Genomic DNA, 17,705 nt, shown 5'->3' on the forward strand with positions numbered 1-17,705 from the left:
TATTAAAAAAAAAATCAGGCATCTTAGAAACTAGTGCCATCTAGCGGAAGAAGGTGGTGTCAGCATTATAAGAGATTCCCTAAGGTGAGAAAGGTTCCTTATTTAGCTGCTGTTCTCCCCTCCTGCCCTTGAAGCTGAATGTTGTACTGCACTTCAGAGTTATTAGTGTAACTAAAAAAATGTATAATTCTCCCAATCTTAAAAGTGATTTATAAATTTGGAGATTATGGAGAAATTAGAGAAGTAGGACAAAACAGAAAGGAGTAAAATTAAATCTTATGGTAGGATTTTATAATGACACATAACAATTACAGGGAGGTAGTGTATAAGTATGTCTTCTTAAAGGGGATGAGAAATTTAAAATTAAATGGAATATAAAAGAGCTCTGAAAACTGTTTAACTCTCTATCCAAAAATTATGTGTTTCTATTGCTATTAATACACCATGAGTTTAAAAACAAGCTGTGGTTGGGACTCCCCTGGTGGTCCAGTGGTAAAGAATCTGCCTTCCAATGCAGGGGACATGGGTTCGATCCCTGGTCGGGGAAGATCCCACATGCCGCGGAGCAACTAAGCCCGCGCGCCACAACTACTGAGCTCGCGCACCTCAACGAGACAGCCCGCATTCCGCAAACTACAGAGCCCACGTGCCCTGGAGCCCGCAACAACTAGAGAGAAGCCCACATGCCTCACTGAAGATCCCGCACATTGCAGCTAAGACCCAACACAGCCAAAAAAAAAAAAAAAATTTTAAAATAAGCTGTAGTAAAACCCTGTTTTTTAGCTTATATGTCAAATAACACGGCTGGAATTTATATATTGGAAAGCTAATAGTGGAAGAAAAATGAAAAGTGAAGTAAAGATAGTAGAAATAAAAGCATAAGGGTGACATAGACTAAATTTAGACAAATCATTAGTGAACAGTTTATATCCTTACTGCACACTGATTATAGTTTGGAAAAAAACATTTGATATATGATTTCTTGGGATGAGGTTCATCTGAAATTCAAGGACATTCTTCTTTCTTATTAAATATTCATGGATAGAAGCTACACTAGGTTAGTCTAAAATTAACTTAAGGGCAAAGGCAATACCTGACAGGAAGCAGAGCTTCCCATGGATTTTCCCCTTAAGTGGGTCTGACTGAGGCTCAGACCCTAAAATTGGAAGTCAGGAAATGGATTAGAGCAAGCATGCCAAGCTCCAAGTGATGAGCTTTCAGCGCTGAAACATGCAAGATAAAAACCCATCCCAATTTCTGAGCAGGTGGTAAAAATACAATTTATATACAGTAATACACAATATAATTTTTCTTTGGATTTACAACAGAAATGTCAGGAATAATTCTCCTCACCTAGGAATTTTAATTGCTCTCCAAACTATACGAGGTCTCAACCCATCAGTGGATTGTGAAATCAATTACTGGATTGTGAAATCAATTACTGGATTGTGAAATCAATTACTAGGTCAAGATCAACATTTACATATTGGAAAAAAAAAGAAAAGAAATGGAAAGAAAATATGTACATGGCACCAAATGTTTTGTGAAACTTGTTTCAGATATACCTGCACATTAATAAGTGTACAGAGTAGTGACATAAAAATCTTTTTTTTTTTTTTTTTTTCCTATGGGCTGTGGTCATAAGTTCGATAGCCATTGTTCTCACTTATGAACTCTCTTGGCTACAGATGTTGTGACTGACTTATTCATCTTCGTCGCATAAGAACCTAACACAGCCCTGGCACAGATCTTCAATATATAATTGGTGAGTAAATCAATGGATATTACTGTAGAAATCCAGTGTTCACACTAAAGGTTTTTGACTATGGCCACTTTTGACTATGGCCAGCAACCAGACACTGCAACCTGGAGAAGCAAAAGAGAGGCACAGATCCAAAGTCCCCCCAAAAGGAACTAAACAGGGAGAGCCCCAAGAGCAGCTGCAAAAAAAGACTTCCCCTTCAAAGGCACTCCAGGGTCAGCATACTAGAAGGGTTACGTTATGATCTAATTTTTAGTTAAAATATCAGTAACTAATGTTAAAAAAATAAAAAAGTCTTCAAAATATTCTGAAGCAATGGAATTTTATCTTAGTAACATTTGCTTTAAGGCAAAACTCAAATTTAAGAACTCCAGAAGTCAGAAAGCAAGAGGCAAATAAATGGAGAGGAGAATGTGCATTCTAACTAGAGGCAACAAGAAACTCTAAGTCAATTGTGCCGAAGCACAGCAGATAAAGGTAAAAGCTCTGAAATGAACTTAGAAAGGTAAGGAGCCAGAACATGCATGACCTGGTAGGGAGGCCAGGATAAGATGTTCTTCTTTCAACACCTGCTGGAAAGCTACTGCAGGGTTCTGTTTCTTGAGAGAGAGAGAGAGAGAGAAAGAAAGAGATGGGGGGGGGGGGGCGGGAGAGAGAGAGAAAGAAAGAGATGGGGGGGGGGGGCGGGAGAGAGAGAGAGAGAGTGTGTGTGTGTGTGTGTGTGCGAGAGAGAGAGAGGGAGGGAGAGAGAGAGAAAAGGATGGGCACAGTATTTGAGTTTTGAAAAGATCATTATAGCTAGGTATGTAGTCTCTGACTCAGACTTCCCATTGCCATTTCAGTTAATTACTTTCAAGGAACTAGTTTCTTCTTCATTAGATGTAACATCTGGATTGCGTTTACAAAGAGAAGCAAGTGCTTCTGTGTCCACTATGTGTTCTGGGTGAAGCGTAAGGTACTTACCATATGAGGAGGGGGAGCTGGTCCAGGAGAGAAAGGAACCCTTCCCCACATTTTCATGATATCACCAAGAGGTTGGAAGCTTTCATCACATGCTCTCTTCACCAACAAAGACATAGTGAAATAGCCCGCCTGAAACCATTCCGCCATCTCCTGATTATTGAAGGGACCTACAATAGCATTAATTAAACAGAAAAGCAATAAGAATCCTTTCAAGCTAAAGAGGAAAAATATATTTCCGGGGTCTGATCCTCACCCAGAGGTAACAATTTATTTCAGGTGGCACCTATCAAATATCTTGTATAATATCTTAATTTATCACAAAAAGTGGTGAACAGGACTCAAACTAATAAAATACTACAGAAACAATTTAGAAATAAGCCTATGTCTACACATCCCAATTTCTCAGCAGTGTTTTAATTATTTTAAGGAGCATAATTGTCTCCAACTCAATCTCTAAAGTTCATTTGTCAGAAAAGCATAACACTAAAAAGAGTTAGTGTTTGTTAGACTTTGTAGCACTTAGGCATAGAGAAATAAATATGCAGGGCTGAATATGCTCTTCTCTAATTTTCATTTTCTGTTAGAGTTTACTGGAGGTTAGGCAAAATATAAACAATAATGAATTAAATTAAGAAAAATTACAATTTATTTATCTAGGGTAAGATTAAATCTGGCCTTGGTAAGGGAAAAAAAAAACTAACATTCTCTAGATGTTTTACAATAAGAAATAACCGAATATTTTATACATAAAATTAACAAACTCACTATCAATAACCATTGATTCAGCAACTATTTACTGAACACCAGTCACATAGGTCCAGGCAGGAAGATACAGCAGTAAACAAAACCAAGCCCTCGAACTTCCACCTCTGGGATGGTGGAGTAGATGTACTTCTCCCTGCTCCTCCTGCCAAATACAACTAAAAACCCTGGACATTACATATAAAACAAACAAACAAAAGGACTCCTAAAGGTAGAGAGAAGGCAGCAGACTGACTAGAGGCCTTGGAGCCTGAGGAACCAGCTGGTGGTGAATTCCCTGGGTTTTCATTTTACCTCACACTTCCCAAATTTGGAGCTGAAGAAGCGAGCAACAAGAAACATGGCCCAATGTATACAATTGAAAACATGACCCAATTATAGGCTATCTACAAGAAAGTCACTTAAAATATAACAATATAGGCAGGTATAAAATGAAAGGATAGAAAAAGATATATCAAACAAACATTAATCAAAAGAAAGCTGAAATGGTTATATTAGTATTTAATAAAGTAGGCTTCAGAGCAAAGAAAATTACCAGAGACAGAGAGGGACATTATATAATAATAAAGGGTCAATCCACCAAAATGTATGCACCAAACAACAAAACTGTGAAATATGTGAAGCAAAATCTGATAGCTGAAAAGAGACACAGAACAGATCCACAAGTAAAGTTGAAGAGTTCAATAACTGATAGAACAACTAGATAGATAATCAGAAAGACTACAGAATTCAATACCACATCAACCAGTAAGATCTAATTGACATTTACAGAACACTCCAAAGACAGCAAAATACACATTCTTTTCAAGTACCCACAGAACATACAGCAAAACAGACTATATTCTGGACCGTGAATAAATCTCAACAGATTTTTAAAAACTGAAATCGTATACAGTGTGTTCTTTGACAACAACAAAATCAAACCAGAAATCATACACAGAAAGTTAGAAAATCTCTAAACACTTGGAAACTAAACTACACACTTCTAAATACTACATAGGTAAAAGTAGAAGTCTCAAAGATAAATTTTTTTTAAAATACACTCAATGAAAATACATATAGCAAAATTTGTGGTATGCAGTTAAATAAGCTCTGAGAGAGTCATGTATAGTATTAAATGCTTACATCAGAAAAAAGTCTCAAATCAATAATATAAGCACCCACCTCAAGAATCTAGAAAAACAGCAAAATAAACCCTAAGATGCAGGAGGAAAGAAATAATACAGATAAGAGCAGAAATCAATGAAATTAAAAACAAAAACAACAGTGGAAAAAATCAATAAAAGCTGATTCTTTGAAAGGATCAGTAAAATTAACAAATCTTTAGCATGACTTACAAAGAGAAAAAGAGAAATGAACAAATTACCAATATCAAGAATGAAACTGGGGATTATCACTACAGAAACTGCAGACATTAAAAAGATAATAAGGGAACACTTTTATCAAAAAGATAATAAGGGAATAAAGAAGGGAATACTCTACACACATAAATTTAGATGAAATGGACCAATTCATCAAAAAACACAAACTACCACAATTCATTCATTACTATGTAATAGACAATTTAAATAGTCCTGTAACTATTAAGGATATTGAATTTGTAACTTTTAAATTCCAAAAAAGAAGTCTCCACCTGGAGAATTCTACCAAACATTTAAAGAATTAACACCCTGTGGCAAATGTATGGATGTTTCTCAAAAAACTAAAAACAGAACTACCATGTAACCTAGCAACTCCATTCCTGGGTATATACATCAAAAAACAAAACAAAACAAAAACAAAAACACTAATTTGAAACACGCTTCCTTATGTTTACAGAAGCATTATGTACAATCGCCAAGATATGGAAGCAAACTAAGTGTCCATCAACACTTAGAATAAATGGATAAAGACAATGTGGTATATACATATATAATGGAATGCTACTCAGCCATAAAAAAAAGAATGACATTTTGCCATTTGCAACAACGTGGATGGACTGGTGAAATAAATCAAAGAAAGACAAATACTGTATGATATCGCTTACATGTGGAATCTAAAAAATATAACAAACTAGTAAATATAACCACAAAGAAACAGACTCACAGACATAGAGGACAAATTAGTCGTTACCAGTGGGAAGAGGGAAGGGGAGAGGGGCAACATAGGGGTAGGTAAGAGGTAAAAACTATTAAAAAAAAACCACACACACACACAAAGAATTAACACCAATTCTAAACAATCTTTTCCATAAAATAGAAGGGGAGGAAATTATTGACAGTTCATTTTATGAAGCCAATATTACCCTGATACCAAAACCAGACAATGAGAATACCAAAAAAAACCCCCCAAAAAACTACAAAATATCCTTTAGGAACAGAGACACAAAAATCCTTAACAATATATTACTGAGTAAGATTCAGCAATATATAAAAAGAATTACACAGCATGACCAAATGGAGCTTATTCCAAGGATGCAAATCTGGTTCAAAATTCAAAAACCAGTCAATGTAATCAACCATATTTAACTGGTTAAAGAAAAATCACATGATCATATAAACAGATGCTGAAAAGGCATTTGACAAAATCCAATATCCGATCATGATAAAAGCTCTCAAAATAAAGGTTACTTCCTTAACTTGATAAACAGTACCTACAAAAACTCAACAGCTAACATTACCACTTAATTATTATTAAAGTTTCCCCTAAGATAGGAAAGTAGGATAAACAAAGCAAGTATGTCAGCTCTCACCCCTCTTATTCAACAGTGTTGGTACATACAGTAAGGCAACAAAAGGAAATAAGAGGCATACATATTGGAAATGAAAAAAGAAAACTGTCCCTATTTGCAGATGACAATAATAATGTCTACACAGAAAAGCCTATGGACTCTAATGAAACAACTCCTAGAACTAATAAGTGAGCTCAGCAATGTCACAGAATAGACAAACATCTAAAATTCAATTCTATATAGTAGCAGTGAACAGATACTGAAATATAAAATATACAATTGCTCAAAAAAATCATATACTTAGGTATACATTCAACAAAACACGTAAAGAATCTTTGTTGAAAACCACACAGTGCTGATGAAAGAAATCAAAGATCTAAATAAACTGAGAGACATACTATGTTCACGGATGGGAAGACTCAATATGGTAAAGATGTCAATTCTTTTCAAAATGAAATAGAGGGGGCTTCCCTGGTGGCACAGTGGTTAAGAATCCACCTGCCAATGCAGGCGACACGGGTTCGAGCCCTAGTCCGGGAAGATCCCACATGCCGCAGAGCAACTAAGCCCGTGTGCCACAACTACTGAGCCTGCGCGCCTAGAGCCCGTGCTCCGCAACACAAGAAGCCACCGCAATGAGAAGCCTGCACACTGCAACAAAGAGTAGCCCACGCTCACCACAACTAGAGAAAAGCCTGCACGCACCAACAAAGACCCAATACAGCCAAAAATAAAATAAATTTTTAAAAAAATGATATAGAGGTTTAACATAATCCCTATTAAAATCTCAGCAAGATTTTTGGTAAATATAGACAGGATTATTCAAAAACTTATATGGAAAAGCAAACTAGAAAAACTAAATGCTCTTTTGATAAGAGGAATCAGTCTACCCAATTTCAGGACTTACTCTATAGCTACAGTAACCAAGACTACATAGTACTGGCTGGAGGGACAGACACAACGATCAAATAAAGAACCCAGGGAATTTCCTGGCAGTCCAGTGGTTAGGGTTCTGCTCTTCCACTGCAGTGGGCATGGGTGCAATCCCTGGTCGGAGAACTAAGATCCCATAAGCTGTGCAGTGTGGCCACAAAAAACACAAAGAAAAGAAGAAGAACCCAGAAATCGACCAACACAAATATGCTCAACTAAACTTTGACAAAAGTATAAAAACAATTCAGGAGAGGAAAGACAGACTTTTCAACAAAAGGTCCCAGAACAACTGGACATCCATAGGCAAAAAAAATAAACCTTGACCTAAGTCCCATACCTTATATAAAAATTAACTCAAAATGGAACACCAACTTAAGTGTAAAACATAAAGCTATATATTTTTTTGGGAAAAAACCTTTGGGATGTGAAGCTCGGCAAAGAGTTCTTAATACCCAAAGCACAATCCATAAAAGAAAAAAACTGATCAATTGTATTTCATCAAAATTTAAAACTTTCGCTCTCTTAAAGACTGTTCAGAGTCTGTTCTGAATCTTGACTGTATCAATATGTCAATATCCTGGGGCTTCCCTGGTGGCGCAGTGGTTGGGAATCCACCTGCCAACGCAGGGGACACGGGTTCAAGCCCTGGTCCGGGAGGATCCCACATACCGCAGAGCAGCTGGGCCCGTGAGCCACAACTGCTGAGCCTGCGCTCTAGAGCCCGCGAGCCACAACTACGGAGCCCGTGAGCCACAACTACTGAGCCTAAATGCCACAACTGCTGAGGCCCGCGTGCCTGGAGCCCCTGCTCCACAACGAGAGAGGCCACCGCAATAAGAGGCCCACGCACCGCAACAAGGAGTGGCCCCCACTTGCCACAACTGGAGAGGGCCTGCATGCAGCAATGGGGACCCAACACAGCCAAAAATAAATAAAATTTAAAAAAAACAAAAACAAGAAACAAAAAACAAAATATCCTGGATATGATATTGTTCTACAGTTTTGTCAGAGGTTACCACTGGGGGAAACTGGGTAAAGGGTACATGGAATCTCTATATTATTTCTTACAACTGCTTGTGAAGCTATAATTATCTCAAAGTAAATTTAATTAAAACACACACCTGTATATGTTTTAATTACAACAGATTCTACAGGCATGTAAAGAGATCATGAACAAATATATACAGTGCCAGGTAGTGACAGATGCTATGAAGAAGAATAAAGCAGGGTAGGGGGGCCAAGGACAGAAAGGGAATAATGATGTTAGAGAGAGGTCACAGGCTGTACTTGGTAAAACATTATCATGAAACTGACACTAACACAGTGAACAACCAATTTCAGGTTATAAGCAAAAACGAAAAATCAACCAATGTCCTTCACAGCATTCTCTCCCCATTCTAATCTAACTTATGCACCATACACATATTTTAAGCAATTAGTTTATAATATGGTATTCTTTTTTCAGATATTTTAAATAGTTCTTCATCATTTATGATATCAACTCCACTTCAGTGAAACATTCAACCAAGGTTTCCCAAGACGGCTGCTACCATCTTTTTTTATGGTAGGGAGACTGAAATACAGTGAACGTACGAAACTCAACTGCCTAGTTAACACCTGGCATGCCAGAAATGAGGGCGTCTTAAGCATACTGTTCACAACCCTATCATATTAGTCATCACATTCTGCCTTGTATTCAAATTGTTTTCACTAGACTCCCTCCCATCACTGAAACTGTAAAGTACGATGGAGAGAACCTATAAACAAGCCTTCTATATATGAAGAAAGCCGGTAGCACTGACTTTTGTTCTACTAGTATGCAAATTAACGTTAAGTAATTACCATCCTACAGAATCTGGAGTTAATGGCATATTTCTGTACATAAAGTAGAATGGAACAACCTACCTTGAATTTCTCCCTGAGGATCTTTGTAATACCACTTCTGCATTGCTTCATGCATCAATGGAATTGAGACTCCCTTAGCTCTGTGCTCTTGCAGTTTTGATGCCAGTCTCTCGTCATCTAGTGCACTGTCTTGTAGATAAGCCACCATCTTCTCAGCTTGCTAAGGGAAAAATTAAAAAATGAATTGTGGAAACAAATGATCCTAAATTAATACTTGTACATATAAAAATTGTCTGCCTTTTTTGGACTACTTGATCTGTGAGAGGCATTGTACAAATAACACAGCAGGCAACAATTTAATTCGTCCAACATGCCATGAAATAGGCACTATCCCCATTTTACAGAGGGGGAAACTAAGGCTCACAGGGTGTCAAGTCTTGCTCAAGGTCTCAAAATTATTAAGCAAACCCAAATGAGACTGAAACACAAGCTGGTATGGATCAAAGCCCAAGCTTCTAATCAACACACTTTAAGAGTGCCATTTAAACAAATAAACAAACAATCCTAAGTTATACAAGGTAAACCTATAAAAAACATGAACATTATCAGATCAAAAGGTTCAATTACAAATAAAATCTTTTACAAGTTTTACTAAGACACTGTCCCCTTTCTTCCTTTCTTCAACATTTCCTGCCACCAACCACTCCACCCTGAAGAAAAGAGAATTTCTTTTGTAGAAAGCAAATTATCATTTACTTTACATATAAACAATAGTATATAAAATCTTAGGGAACTCTAGAGACATGAATACGATGGTAATATCCTGAGAGTTTAACTATTTTCCCTGTTACACTTTAGGCAAAATATAGAAGACACAGTGCCTATCCACTTGTATTCGCCATTTTTGGCATTCCATTAATTTCCAAAAAGAAAAAAGAAAAGCAAACAGCTAAGGCCAACCTCAAAAGAGCAAAAAAATAACCTGATATAATGACTCTACACAGCAGAAACTTAAAAGCATGAAATGATTTGAAAGAAAATTACTCATAAAAATAAATACTAGACATAAAAACAACTTTTTCAGTACACAAAACCTAGTGCACAAAAGTTCCACTTTTGAATATTCATTTAATGCTTTTCAATTTTTACGGCAGTTCGAGAGGGAGAAAAAAGCATTACGTGATTTGTACCTGCTCCAAATGTTTGAGACCCTCTTCATCATCTGGCTCTGCGGAAACACTGCCCATACCAGGAGCACCTACGACCGGCGTTTCAACTGGCCGGAGGGCAGGACTAGGATTGGGAACAGGAGGTGGAAGGATGAGAAGAGGAGAGGCTGTATCTGAAGGAATCTGTGACAGGGGCTGCTGGACACCAGGAACCATTTCTAGAGGAAAAAAATGTAGACAGATAAAAATCCTTTAAAATATAGAGACTCTTACGAAGAATAACTATCAAGTTGGGCAGCTTACTAAATGGGCTCAACAGATATGTGAACTGTGTCATGAACACTGCTGCTACTTCTTATGGAGAAGTGTAGTATTTCTCCCTAGAATGACAGAAGTACCTGCATAGGATGACAACAAATAAGATTAAAAAGTATCCAGAAAGGCCTTTTACAGTGCCAACCTGTATCACTAGAGCATCTACCCAATAGTTATAGGTCTACCTCCTGAAAACAAACAGAATCAGTCCAATCCCTTCCTTACATCATGTCTCTGAATAGTAAAGACAGTTTAAACAGCACTGCAAATCTCCGCGAAGATGCCACATCTCAGCATAAAAACCTTTATTAAAAATATCTGCAATTATTTTGAATAAGTACCTATTTCAAGTTATTATTAACATAATTCAATGCAACACATTTTGTAGGATAACAAAAAGCTCTCGGAGTCTACCTGTACAGTGCAGGAGGTTCTCTGCAATAAGAATAAAGACTGCAAAAGAGGTTGTGTCTTGGTTCCTATTTCTAACCTCTCAGTGTGCAGGTTCTTAAAGAAGGAAAGGGGGATGGAAGTAATTAGATACAGTTGCAGTTTCCCCTTTGAAACCTTGTTTGTTCAATTACAGATAGCTTCTCCAAACTCCTGTTCCTCTCACTCTATCCTTTCTTTGCCAAACTTCTTAATAGGACAGTCTATACAACCTGTCTCTACTTCACCACCACCCACACTGCTACAATGTGACTTACACTCCCAAGCCCCCAGAAAAGCTTCTCTCCCAAAGATAAGCAGTGACCCAAAGTCCCCAAATCCAATAGCTTTTCCTAGTCCCCATCACCTAACCTTAGTCTGACCTTATCTTCCCAATTCTAAACTGGAACATTCTCCTTCCTTCATTTTCCTGCACTCTATTCTTGCCTCTGAAGATTTTTCTCTGGCTTCTCTATCTACCCTCTAAAAATAGGAATTATCCATGTTCTATTCTCCCAATTCGTCTCACCCCTAACAAGTGTAATCTTTTAAATTTTCATTCTCTCTGTGGCCCTAAACTCTTCCCATTGAGCTACAGTCCCCTCACTCACAACTGCTCTCTGGCCACTGCATCTCTAATTTCTCATCAACACCTCAGACTCAATGTTCATAACTGAACTTGTTCTCTCCCCTCCCAAATGTGCTCCTCAACTTCCACTCTTTTTCTGTTAAGGACACCACAATCCTCTCAGGCACCTCACTCATCGTTGACTCTTCCCTCTTCCTTGCCCTGATATACAACAGTAACTATGTCCTGCCAATTTCTACTTTGAAATCTCATCTGCCACTACCTCCCTTTACAAGTGCACTGCCTACAACACAGTGACTGCTCAGGACACCAACAGGTCACAGAGCAGCCCATCTGTCATCACAACCTACCCTACACAGAGAGCTGTCAAATATATGTTCCAACCGTGTTTCCCACCAGACTCCTTTTCACACCTCATACTTCATGTAAATAAAAACAGGAGCTGATTTCCTGCCCATACCTGGATCAGTCCTACTTCCTCACTGTAGCTTTCACTGCTACCTAGTACTGGAATGCCCGCTCGTAATTCATCCAGCTACACCTACCTCCAAATTCTACTTATTATTCCAAGACACGCTCAAAGACACTTGCTTCCTGAAGCATTTCCGGAGTCTGCCAATCATGAATTCCTGTCATTACTTTTTGTCCTAGGTCATTGATATACACATGATTTATTTCCCCTAGAGACTATACATCCAGAATTTCAATCTTTAATGCCACCTATGCAGCTTTCCCAAAATATACATGTCAAGACCCCACCCTAAAATCTCCTGGAGTAAGGCCCCAGGCATGTACATTTAAGAGTATGAACCACAAGTAATTTGGGGGGGCACATCATAACTGAAAAATGAAAGAGGTCTCAAAACGTACAAGTCCCATGGTGCCTTGTATATATAGTAGAGATTCAAATACTTGCTGAATTCATTCATTCAGCTTTATGATAGACATAAAAAACTGAAAAACAAAAAATCCTTGGTTCAAGCTATCAAAATAGTATTTATTGGGCAAAAAAGAGAATAAACAGATCTTTATAATATTGTATTGCTATGTTAGAAGCAGTGCTGGTTGTTTAAGAAGAAAGAGAAGACACCTAACCTAGCTTGGGAACTTGGGGTGGCAGAGTTTCAGGCACAGAGAACAGCATATGCTAAGGCACAAAGGCAAGAGAACAAGGCACATTTCAGGACCTAACAGGCTGTGAAGCTGGTGAATAGAGTACAAAGTAGAGAGAGTTGGTGCTGAAACTGCACGGAGGGAGGCAGATGCCAGGTCATGCAAGGTCTCTTAGGCCATGTTAAAGGGTGTGAATTTTTATGATGAACAAATCAATTCACCTTTCAATATCAGGTATTATACGGTCATTTTATGTCCAAGAAGAAACATGGGAATGAACATTAATATTACCTACTAAGGTATATGAGCAACTTAAAATCAATATAATGACACTGGAGACGGAGATACACTTTAAGCTTCTTCTCCAGCAAAGGTGGAGGACTTGCACAGACTCATCTTGGCCTCTTTTGAAACAACGGCATTCTGGTGTGTCACCTGGATGCACATATAGCCATTACATAAAAGGAATCTGATATGGGAATCAAACTACCACAGAGGATCCCAAACTCAGTTTGCTTGACTGCTACCAGGGTGGCTATATCATAGCATCCTAGGAAATGATACTACTTTGCTGCTTCTAATTCTGTTTTGATGAATTCTGAGATAGATACACAGGGGAAGCAGTGTTTGAGAAGGTTTACTGGTAAAATAATCTATTCCAATAATTTACCACTAGAAGCAGTTCAAAGAGGCATAAACAGAAGCCTCTCTTATCGGTGATCCCTGGCCCCAGCAAAGTCCAAGTTTGGCTTGTTGCCTCTCGTAAATACATACCGTCCCCCCTGCTGGGTACTTTGGCTGATAGACTATTTTCTGTCCGACTCTCTTCTTCAGCTTTTTCCATTTGCTCAGTTTTGGGTTCCTCCTTCCTCTCAAACTGTGGTGCCTCCTGAGGCTGAAGGTCTGAAGGAGTGCCTGGTCTAGCAGATGAGGTGGAGGTTTGGGGGGTTTCCTCACTAGCTTCTGTAACATGACGTAATCTTAAATTAACAACTTAGGAAACTTTTAGTTTGATTTTTTTTTTTAAAAAGTAAAGGACAAAAATGAGCCTTACCAACTCCTACTCTGTCTGTCTTTTCTCCTTCCTTCTTATTTGTCTTATCGGGTTCTTTGGCTTCTTCATTGTGGCTACCTTCAGAGTCAGAGCATTCCTCCCCTTCTTCTACAGGCCGGAAGTCCATCTCCTGCTCTTCTGGGATAGGCTCTTTCTGTACTTTCTGTAGCAAGAAAATTAAGCCAAAGATTAACAGCATATTTGGATTTGGAAGAAGGTCAGTACCTGTCATAATATTTAAAACAAATTTCTTACCTTTAGAGACAGGAATGCTCCAGATGAGTCAAATGTGCCCATTTCTTCTTCAGCATCCTCTAGGCACCATTCAGGCAAGCTATCCCTGTCATCATCTATGCTTCCACTGCCAGAGCGCACCCTTCGGTAACCCCGTTCATCATCCCGGTCTCGAAAATCAAACTCAAACCTTCGCCGTCGTTCCATGTGTTCCCGCCAGCCTGCAGAACGAGGGCCATCTGGGATGAAGAGGAGGACACAAACCTTAGAAAGGTTTTATGACAGTATTTGAGAAAGAAAACCACAGCTAGGAAACAAAGGAGAAAACTACAACTGACAGCAAATTCAAATGGATCAATCTACTAAAGAGAAAATTAGGCAAATGAAACGAAGCTCAAGGCTCAGTATTATATACGGTACACCATCACTAAGTGACAACAGTAGTTATCTTCATTAACTACTGAGTCACACAACATACTCTAAAGCTTTTAAAGATAAATTTAAAACACATCATTTTTAAAGGACAGTTCTTCAAAGTACATACTTTTAATAAGCTCTAGATATCTGACTGAAATGCTGATAGGCCACTCACGTGGCCCACTCCTAGCCCAGACTTACAGCACTGGATATCTTTCCATACTGAGGTCCATGCCTTCCCTTTGGCAAGTCTTAAAGCATTTTCTTTCTTCTGATGAAAATATCATTCTTTATGGATAAGACCAGCTCCCTTGATAATATAATAATATCCAGGATACTATGATATTATGTCAATTCGTAATATCAAACTCATCATGTCCACTTACCAGCGCTAGGATCCCATTTGTAATTCTGATTCCCAAAAAAGGTCATGGAATTATAGCACTGACATGTCATATTTGGCCCACTATCCTAGTTTTATAGTTTAAGAAGCAAAACCTCTGACAGCAGAAGTAACGTGCATAATGAAAAGTAGAACTAGAATCCAATTCTCCATCCTCTACTGCTTTTTCCACAATAACATGCTTACTCTCCTTTCCCTTTTCTCTCATCTCTTGACTCTCCCTGGGAGTTTTAATTTAATCCCCCAGGGACATTCCTAAATCCACCCCTGCGTATTATGTAGCACATCTACTTTCCAACAAAAAATGAATGCCTAACACTAAAAGCTACAAGTTAAGGTATTTTCTCTAAAAAAAAAAAAAAAAAAGTGGGGGGCGGGGGGTGGTTCTTGTTAAAATCTGACAAACCTGAGCCTAAGAGTCTTAAGAAGAGACATGTTTTAACCTATATCTTTGACTGCTTTCTCTGTGGGAGACACCAAAAGAAATGAGGTCAAAGTTAAATGTTACTATACTACTGAGGCCCAATTTGCTAAAACCAGCAATCTAAAATTCAAACTGAAAACCAAAGGGCAAAATGTTAAAACACCAAATACAGGTAGCATCTTATAAGCCACTAACAAAAAGGTAAGAAAACATTATTCTCCCGCTTCCCACACTTTACTATCTTCTATGAAAATGAAGGAATTTTATACCCAGATTGCCTACATGTTAACCTAGAGTCATTATCCCAAAGAAGTGCTCATGATCAAAAGCTGAATTCCAGAGTACTCTGTCTGCTCCTCTCATTTCTAAGTATGCACTGTGATAGGAATCTATCCTTCTAGGCATGTGGCGCATTCTTCCCTCTTAACTAAGTTTCTTAAGTTCACCTCCCAGAGTGGGTGCTTAGCTGTCCTTATTGCTCCCAACTCCATACATATCCAACTGTGAGCCATACTTTAATAAAACTATATACCATAGTTTTTTTGTTGTCTTAAATAGTTAATAAAATTTTATTCACGAAACTAAATTTAGCAGATGAGGCACATCTCTAGCTTATTAAGACTGACCACTGCTTTATAGACCTTATATCAGAACTAAAGTTTGATACTATTTTCATAAGTCAAAATCATGATATTTAAAATTTTAATCAAAGCCTAATAAAGGATTAACTAAAATGTTAAGAGTAACTGATAACAACTGATATAATCAGACTTATTTTTAATATGCTGGGTTGAAAAAGTAGATGGTATTTTTTTAATGCCTATTTATAGTGTTTTTTCAGCCCCCATGCATCTTTATGTCCCCCAAACTGTCTTTTTAAAATATATGTATAAAAAATTTGGAAAATTGTCAAGTTGATGACAAAACTGACATGAAAAGTCAAATACTGGAGAGAAAGATTTAGAAAAGATGGGGGGGGGGGGGGGAAAGGACTATATATACCCAAAATCTAAGCTCTTGGGTGAGGAGGGTAAGTGGTAGAATATAACACTAAAGTTTTACTTTTAACTTGCTTTAATAGAATCAACATCAGACGTTTGGGCTCAGAAACACTGTTCATCTTCCAAAACATTCACCTTGTTTGTTTTTGATCAGCTGGAATTTTTCTTCTTGCTCAGCCCAGATCCTGTCCATTCTTGTAGGGAATGCTTGTTAGGAACATAGTCTACAAACCCCTCTGCTTACAGGCAAGCTCAGCACAAAATGCCGTGATGCCTTGAAGAGAACTATAACAGTTGGCTGCCCAGGACAAAGACTGATGAGAATCGCCTAAGTAACTGTGGTGCAAGCAATGCCCACTCACGACAGAAAACGCGCCCAAGAGTCAGCCAATGAGGAGTTGGGGTAAAAGCATTATAACTCTATCCAAAGATTGACTTCACTAAATTTCCACCTACCCACAACGCCATAAAGCACCCTGAATGCCTGTTATAATGTTAACTCAGACCGGGACTAATGGTTTGTTAATAACTTGATTTTAAAAAATAAAAACAGTTTACATTATTATTATAACTTCCTCTATTAAAGTAAGCTTCCTTGGCATAAGGCCAATAGGTAAAACAATGTTATGCATGTGAAATTCAAAAGACATGTACACACTCTTTGTATGCTTCAGTTCTGCATAACCCCAAGATTCAAACTACAGTGGCATCTGACGATCATGAGGCATAGAATCAGCACTTGGGTAGGGAATGATCTTTGACACAAAGCACCAGTGTCTTCAATTACCAGCATATCTAATGTCGGGGAAGAACAGTTTGAAGCATTCTTAAGAGTCAAACAGAAGAACTTATAAAACCACTAATCACGACTATTCTCTCTCCTTTTTCTAAAGTTAGAGGGACAAAAGAATAAACTTGTGATTATGTTTTTGACCTGGGTTTAAAGTTTATTCTTCAAATGAGCAGAAATCACATTTTTAGGACAAAAAGAGAAAAAAAGAATAAATCCTCTCTTATGCAGGAAAAAAACCTCATTTTAGGGGGAGCCCATATTCCTAAGTAAGCATATAATAATCACCTAAGAAAAACGCATGCTGAAAAAAGATTCAAAAATTTAGGAAAACTGAATGAAACCCTCTCTCACTTTTGCAGTTAAGGGCAGGTGCTTCCCGTTAAACCACACTGCCCCAGAAAAATAAAAGTGACTTTAATCAACTAAATAGATGTGGGGAATATTTTACGTTAAAAATTTTTGTGGGAGCAAGACTCAGTGTGACGACATAAACATGACCCGTCTTGTTTTTCTTTGCCAGTTTATGTTTTCCACTTTATCCCTAACAATTCCCACCAAATCCTCACTATTTCGGCCCCTGTGTGCTTGTACTCAGCAGAATTCTTACCAGGACTGTGAGGCCGCCACCTCTCTCCATCCCTCCTTGATCCAGCTAGTCGCCAACCTCCATCTTCATCTTCTCCATTCTGTTCCTCTCTAAAAATACGCCAATTTTCACTTTCTGATCGTATAAATTCATGCTTTCTTCCCACTGATGTTGGCCCACCTTCCTCAAAATTTGGTCTCCCT

At 38.1% G+C, this 17,705-nt stretch overlaps 1 protein-coding gene across 8 annotated transcripts in view; it reads right to left on the minus strand.

Annotated features, from left to right (window-relative positions):
* GIGYF2 (GRB10 interacting GYF protein 2) overlaps positions 1 to 17,705 on the minus strand; it is a 126,431-nt gene that overhangs the window by 39,742 nt on the left and 68,984 nt on the right. For all 8 annotated transcript variants that reach the window (XM_082395504.1, XM_082395507.1, XM_082395505.1 and 5 more), the window contains 7 exons: positions 17,524 to 17,703; positions 13,900 to 14,117; positions 13,645 to 13,807; positions 13,365 to 13,553; positions 10,166 to 10,362; positions 9,036 to 9,195; positions 2,726 to 2,892 (listed from right to left, as the gene is read on the minus strand). In XM_082395504.1, coding sequence (XP_082251630.1) covers positions 2,726 to 2,892; positions 9,036 to 9,195; positions 10,166 to 10,362; positions 13,365 to 13,553; positions 13,645 to 13,807; positions 13,900 to 14,117; positions 17,524 to 17,703 — 1,274 coding nt within the window. The remainder of the gene's footprint in view (positions 1 to 2,725; positions 2,893 to 9,035; positions 9,196 to 10,165; positions 10,363 to 13,364; positions 13,554 to 13,644; positions 13,808 to 13,899; positions 14,118 to 17,523; positions 17,704 to 17,705) is intronic.

This window comes from Balaenoptera borealis (assembly GCF_965194805.1).
Source record: "Balaenoptera borealis genome assembly, chromosome: 6".
NCBI classification, from domain to species: Eukaryota; Metazoa; Chordata; class Mammalia; order Artiodactyla; family Balaenopteridae; genus Balaenoptera; species Balaenoptera borealis.